This window comes from Cottoperca gobio, chromosome 14, assembly GCF_900634415.1.
Source record: "Cottoperca gobio chromosome 14, fCotGob3.1, whole genome shotgun sequence".
Taxonomy (NCBI): Eukaryota; Metazoa; Chordata; class Actinopteri; order Perciformes; family Bovichtidae; genus Cottoperca; species Cottoperca gobio.
This window is the reverse complement of record NC_041368.1, coordinates 25,290,371-25,297,870: the sequence shown is the minus strand read 5'-3', so window position 1 is coordinate 25,297,870 and position 7,500 is coordinate 25,290,371. Positions and strand designations below refer to the sequence as shown.

General features: G+C 36.8%; 1 protein-coding gene across 1 annotated transcript in view; it reads right to left on the bottom strand.

Annotated features, from left to right (window-relative positions):
- foxi3a (forkhead box I3a) overlaps positions 1–4,329 on the bottom strand; it is a 4,473-nt gene extending 144 nt beyond the window's left edge. The window contains exons 1-2 of the mRNA XM_029448527.1: positions 3,317–4,329; positions 1–451 (exon numbers count right to left, since the gene is read on the bottom strand). The exon at positions 1–451 is cut by the window's left edge and continues 144 nt beyond it. Coding sequence (XP_029304387.1) covers positions 1–451; positions 3,317–3,794 — 929 coding nt within the window. The 5' untranslated portion in view covers positions 3,795–4,329. The remainder of the gene's footprint in view (positions 452–3,316) is intronic.
- Between the last annotated feature and the right edge of the window lie 3,171 nt (positions 4,330–7,500).

Genomic DNA, 7,500 nt, shown 5'->3' with positions numbered 1-7,500 from the left:
CCCTGGGGGTCGGCGAGGGAGGAGGAGTGAGGGCGAGTCGAGTGGGAGGAGGGGAGGAGAGTAGGAGGAGGGGAGGAGTGATGGAGGGACGAGTAGAGGGGGGGGGAGGAGCTGCAGGCGTCCCACTGCGGCACCACGGCACCGGGCGAGTAAGTGTGCTCCGGTACCTGCAGGTACAGCGGGGGGGAGCTGCCGTGAGGGTGGAGAGGGGGGAGGAGGGAGTCCTGCAGGTGACACAGGAAGCTGTTGAGGCCGGAGGGGGCGTCTGACAGAGCAGTGCCGCTGCTGCAGTGCATGCTGGGAAGTTTAGGGCCAGACTCTGACGAGGAAGAAGAGGAAGAAGAGGACGAAGGCTTCATGTTGTCCGCCTTCCTCTTCCTCCTGCAGCGGAAGTTTCCGTTGTCGAACATCTTCTGACAGTTTGGATCCAAAGTCCAGTAGTTTCCTTTACCTGCAGGAGCAGAACATAACTATGAAATAACTTTTAATAACTTTTAAATAACTATTTAATAACTATTTAATAACTTTTAATAACTTTTAAATAAATATTAAATAACTATTAAATAACTTTTAATAACTTTATAACTTTTAATAACTATTAAATAACTTTTAAATAAATATTAAATAACTATTAAATAACTATTTAATAACTATTAAATAACTTTTAATAACTTTTAAATACATATTAAATGACTATTAAATAACTTTTAATCACTTTTATAACTTTTAATAACTATTAAATAACTTTTAATAACTTTTAAATACATTTTAAATAACTATTAAATAACTATATAATAACTATTAATAACTTTATAACTTTGAATAACTATTTAATAACTTTTAATAACTTTTATAACTTTTTATGACTATTTAATAACTTTTAAATAAATATTAAATAACTATTAAATAACTATTTAATAACTTTTAATAATTTTAATAACTTTTATAACTTTTCATAACTTTTATAACTTTTAATAACTTTTAAATAAATATTAAATAACGATTTAATAACTTTTAATAACTTTTATAACTTTTAATAACTATTTAATAACTTTTATAACTATTTAATAACTTTTATAACTTTTAAAACTTTTAAATAACTTTTAAATAAATATTAAATAACTATTCAATAACTTTTAATAACGTTTATAACTTTTAATAACTATTTAATAACTTTTATAACTTTTATAACTTTTAAAACTTTTAAATAACTTTTAAATAAATATTAAATAACTATACAATAACTATTTAATAACTTTTAATAACTTTTATAACTTTTAATAACTATTTAATAACTATTAAATAACTTTGAATAACTTTTAAATCAATATTAAATAACTATATAATAACTTTTAATAATTATTTAATAACTTTTATAACTTTTCATAACTATTTAATAACTTTTAATAACTTTTAAATAAATATTAAATAACTATTTAATAACTTTTAATAATTTTAATAACTTTTATAACTTTTAATAACTATTTAATAACTTTTAAATAAATATTCAATAACTATTTAATAACTTTTGAACGTTTAAATAACTTTTAAATAAATATTAAATAACTATTTAATAACCTTTAATAACTTTCAATAACATTTATAACTTTTAATAACTATTTAATAACTTTAATAACTTTTAAATAACTATTTTATAACTTTTATAACTATTTAATAACTTTTAAAAAACTATTTAATAACTTTTAATACTTTTTATAACTTTTAATAACTATTTAATACATTTTAATAACCATTATAACTTTTAATAACTTTTAAATAAATATTAAATAACTATTAAATAACTATTTAATAACTTTTAATAACTTGTATAACTTTTAATAACTATTTTATGACTTTTAATAACTTTTATAATTTTTAATAAATTTTAAATAAATATTAAATAACTTTTAAATAACTTTTAAATAACTATTTAATAACTTTTAATAACTACTCAATAACTTTTAATAACTTCTATAACTTTTAAATAACTATTATAACTTTTAATAACTTTTAATAACTTTTATAACTTTTAAATAACTTTTAATAGCTTTTAATAACTTTTAAATAAATATTAAATAACTATTTAATAACTTTTAAATAAATAATAACTTTTAATAACTTTTGTAACTTTTAAATAAATATTATAACTTTTAATAACTTTTAATAACTTTTATAACTTTTAAATAACTTTTAATAGCTTTTAATAACTTTTAAATAAATATTAAATAACTATTTAATAACTTTTAAATAAATAATAACTTTTAATAACTTTTGTAACTTTTAAATAAATATTTAATAACTTTTAAATAACTATTTAATAACTTTTAAATAACTATTTAATAACTTTTAAATAACTTTTATAACTTTTAATAACTCTCCAGTCAGGAGCTTTAAATCTCTGCCGAGAAGTGACTGTACACTGAACTCCCTTTAAAACACACATTCTTACACATTACTTTTTATAGGCCAGCAGATTATATATATATATGTATATGTATATATATATATATATATATATATATATATATATATATATATATATATATATATATATATACGTATATATATGTATATATATAAATATATTTATATATATAGATATAAATATATATATATATTTATATAAATATATTTATATAAATATATTTATCTCTTCACAAAGCTCTGAGCTGCTCTGTTGCATTTTTCACCTTTAATTCAAATTCACAATCCAACTGTGACCTTGATCTTGTTTTAGGAGAAAACTGTGGAGTTTGGTTTGTATTGTGTAAAAACATCTTTAACTTTTTAAGCAATCAGTATTTTCTGTTTCTGACAAAAATAAACAAAATAAAAGCCTAAATTACAGAGGAAAAGCTGTGAAGGATTGTTCAGGGTTCATGTTCGATATTCAGATCTGTGAGGCGTTCGCTAAATTATATATGTTAGAATATATGTATATATAAATATATATATATATATATATATATATATACATATATATATATACACATATATATACATATATATATATGTATATATATACACATATATATATACATACATATATATACATATATATATGTATATATATATATATATATACACATATATATATACATATATATATATATATATATATATATATATGTATATATATATATATATATATAAATATTGAACTAATATAACTAATAATAACTATATATAAGATGTTTAACAGCACAATGCTTTTTAAAATTTTAAGTATTACATTTGATTATTTTTGTTGTAACTCATATTTACGTTATAAAACGTTTAACTTTAAGTAAGAAACACAAACAGGTTTAAAGCTCACCCGGGTCGCCCTCATGGCGGGAAACCTTCCGGAAGCAGTCGTTGAGCGACAGGTTGTGGCGGATGGAGTTCTGCCAGCCCGCCTTGTTGCGGCTGTAGAAGGGGAAGTGGTCGCACACGTAGCGGTAGATCTGGCTGAGTGTGAGCCGCTGCTCCGGTGCGCTCTGGATGGCCATGGCGATGAGCGCCGAGTACGAGTACGGAGGACGCACCAGGCGGAGCACGGCGTCAGGGGTGGACAGGGAGAACCAGGGGCTGCTCTGCAGGCTGTGCAGAGGGAAGAATGCTGGGGGTCCTGGGGGGGGGGCCAGGTCCGGGCCAGTGAAGCAGAGGTAGGGGGCGCTGGCCGGCGGGAGCCACAGCGAAGCCTCCGGGGGGGCCGGAGGGCTGTACAGGCTGAAGTCAGACGGGTCGAGGCCCAGAGAGGGGAGCTGCTGCTGGGGCGGGGACAGGCCCCGCTCCGGGACGAAGGACGCCATGCTTGTTTCTTCTGCTTCCTGTCTCTCGACACAAACGTGTGTGTGTGTGGTGACGTCCTCTGCTGCAGCTCAGTGTGTGTGTGTGTGTGTCAGCCTGCACCTGTCCCACTCACCTGAACAACTTATATTCTACCTCTGACTTAAGCCCCGCCCACAGACAGACTGATTGGCTGCTGTGCTGTCTCTCAGACACAAACACACACACATTTACATGCATAAGTGTGTGTGTGGGGGGTTGATTTGAATAAGAGCAGGTTGAATTCCTCCCCCGAGGCAGATAAGAGCCTGAGGATTTGATGCTGAAGTATCACACACACACACACACACACACACACACACACACACACACACACACACACACACACACACACACACGGCAGCGTCTCGTCTCTGATTCTAAAAGCTGACACAATATGGAAGATATTTTAATTATTTATATTCTGAAGAGTAAACATATATTTTATCCCCACTTCATTACTCACATCAACACAAGTACTGTTTATATTACAAAGTGTTCATGTTTAAATATGTACATGAGGCATTATGTAATGTAGCTGTTACACACAGTTACAAACACACACTCTGATGTTCTCATGTTTCTCTCGTCTGAAGAAGACGAGTTCTGGAAGTTAATTAATATAATATAATCTTGTTACTTAGAGTTTGTTGCTGTGAGCAGACGCTCTGACACACGGAGCAGCTGCTGTTTGAGGTGTCGGCCACTATTGTTGTTAAAAACCCCAAACACACAGTCAGCACGTCCTCATTAACTATTCGAGCCCAAACGTCTAAAAGTCCTTTAAATCAGGAGAAATGACTCCACAAAGAACCAGCATTACTCAGTCAGAAGCTTCTGACATGAAGCTTCAGTCAGAAATAATATAAATATAGATATAAAACATCAAATGTCATTAAATCCTGAGACTAGAGACAGGTCCTGAGACTAGAGACTAGAGGCCAGTCCTGAGACTAGAGACAGGTCCTGAGACTAGAGACAGGTCCTGAGACTAGAGACTAGAGGCCAGTCCTGAGACTAGAGGCCGGTCCTGAGACTAGAGACAGGTCCTGAGACTAGGGCCAGTACTGAGACTACAGAAAGGTCCTGAGACTAGAGGCCGGTCCTGAGACTAGGGCCGGTACTGAGACTAGAGGCCGGTCCTGAGACTAGAGACAGGTCCTGAGACTAGAGACAGGTCCTGAGACTAGAGACAGGTCCTGAGACTAGAGGCCGGTCCTGAGACTAGAGATAGGTCCTGATACTAGAGACAGGTCCTGAGACTAGAGACATGTCCTGAGACTAGAGACAGGTCCTGAGACTAGAGACAGGTCCTGATACTAGAGACAGGTCCTGAGACTAGAGACAGGTCCTGATACTAGAGACAGGTCCTGAGACTAGAGACAAGTCCTGAGACTAGAGGCAAGTCGTGAGACTAGAGGCAGGTCCTGAGACTAGAGGTATGTCCTGAGACTAGGGCCGGTACTGAGATGAGAGAAAGGTCCTGAGACTAGAGACAGGTCCTGAGACAAGAGACAGGTCCTGAGACTAGAGACAGGTCCTGAGACTAGAGGCCGGTCCTGAGACTAGAGACAGGTCCTGAGACTAGAGACAGGTCATGAGACTAGAGGCAGGTCCTGAGACTAGAGGTCTGTCCTGAGACTAGAGACAGGTCCTGAGACTAGAGGCAGGTCGTGAGACTAGAGGCAGGTCCTGAGACTAGAGGCATGTCCTGAGACTAGGGCCGGTACTGAGACTAGAGAAAGGTCCTGAGACTAGAGGCAGGTCCTGAGACTAGAGACAGGTCCTGAGACTAGAGACAGGTCCTGAGACTAGAGACAGGTCCTGAGACTAGAGACTAGAGGATGGTCCTGAGACTAGAGACAGGTCCTGAGACTAGAGACAGGTCCTGAGACTAGAGACAGGTCCTGAGACTAGAGGACGGGCCTGAGACTAGAGACAGGTCCTGAGACTAGAGACAGGTCCTGAGACTAGAGACAGGTCCTGAGACTAGGGCCGGTACTGAGACTAGAGGCAGGTCCTGAGACTAGAGGCCAGTCCTGAGACTAGAGACAGGTCCTGAGACTAGAGGCCGGTCCTGAGACTAGAGACAGGTCCTGAGACTAGAGGATGGTCCTGAGACTAGAGACAGGTCCTGAGACTAGAGGATGGTCCTGAGACTAGAGGCAGGTCCTGAGACTAGAGACAGCTCCTGAGACTAGAGACAGGTCCTGAGACTAGAGGCCGGTCCTGAGACTAGAGATAGGTCCTGAGACTAGAGACAGGTCCTGAGACTAGAGACATGTCCTGAGACTAGAGACAGGTCCTGAGACTAGAGGCAAGTCGTGAGACTAGAGGCAGGTCCTGAGACTAGAGGTATGTCCTGAGACTAGGGCCGGTACTGAGACGAGAGACAGGTCCTGAGACTAGAGACAGGTCCTGAGACTAGAGACAGGTCCTGAGACTAGAGGCCGGTCCTGAGACTAGAGACAGGTCCTGAGACTAGAGACATGTCCTGAGAGTAGAGGTCTGTCCTGAGACTAGAAACAGGTCCTGAGACTAGAGGCCGGTCCTGAGACTAGAGACATGTCCTGAGAGTAGAGGTCTGTCCTGAGACTAGAGACAGGTCCTGAGACTAGAGGCCGGTCCTGAGACTAGAGACAGGTCCTGAGACTAGAGACATGTCCTGAGACTAGAGGTCTGTCTTGAGACTGGAGGTCTGTCCTGAGACTAGAGGTCTGTCCTGAGACTAGAGGTCTGTCCTGAGACTAGAGGCCGGTCCTGAGACCAGAGGTCTGTCCTGAGACTAGAGGTCTCTCCTGAGACTAGAGGTCTCTCCTGAGACTAGAAGCCGGTCCAGAGACTAGAGGTCGGTCCAGAGAGATAAGATACATTAGATCACGCCCACTTAGAAAACAGGAAGTGTTTGCACTTCATAACGTTGGCGCCGCTTGTAATGAGTCACCTTCAGTTACAGAGATGGTCGGCACATCTTAATCAGGATAAACAGAAACTAACAAGCTTCATGTGACGTTTCAGAGACTTTAACGTCAACTGCTTTAATCCGTCTTTGTATTAAATATCCGTGAACACGTCATAAATCTGACAGCAGTCTTCTTATCTGTTCAATCTCACTGAGTGTGTGTGTGTGCGTGTTTGTGCGTGTGTGTTAATGTGTGTTTGTGTGTGAGTGTGTTTGTGTCATGACAGTTGGCAGCGCAGACACAACACAGTCAGAACTATGATGATGGGATTAAACAGGGAGAGGGATGGGGGGGGATTATTCGATTTAATAACCTGGGAAGTCGGAATTTTCGAGTTCCCAGTAAAACCCCAAAGTTGGATTTTGGACTCGAAAATTCGTGAGAACCTCACAACCTCAAAATCCAAGATGGCCGCACCGCGTCAACAGCGTGGAATCTGAAGTAAAATCCGTGGTTTGTAACTCAAGTACTGAACTTAAATTCAAGGTACTTTACTTGAGTATTTAAATGTTACGCTCCATCAAATCCCCTGAAATATTTATTCCACTCAATCATCTTCAGACTTCCACTGAAATCTGTTTTTCATAATTTGGTGATTTCTTTATTTTCTTTGAATGTTTTTTCTACAATTAGAAGTCCTTAAACTTCTACAGCTGTAAAATGCAACGTAAACATTTGACAATGAATACTTTTACTTTTGATACTTAAAGTACATTTAGCCGATAAC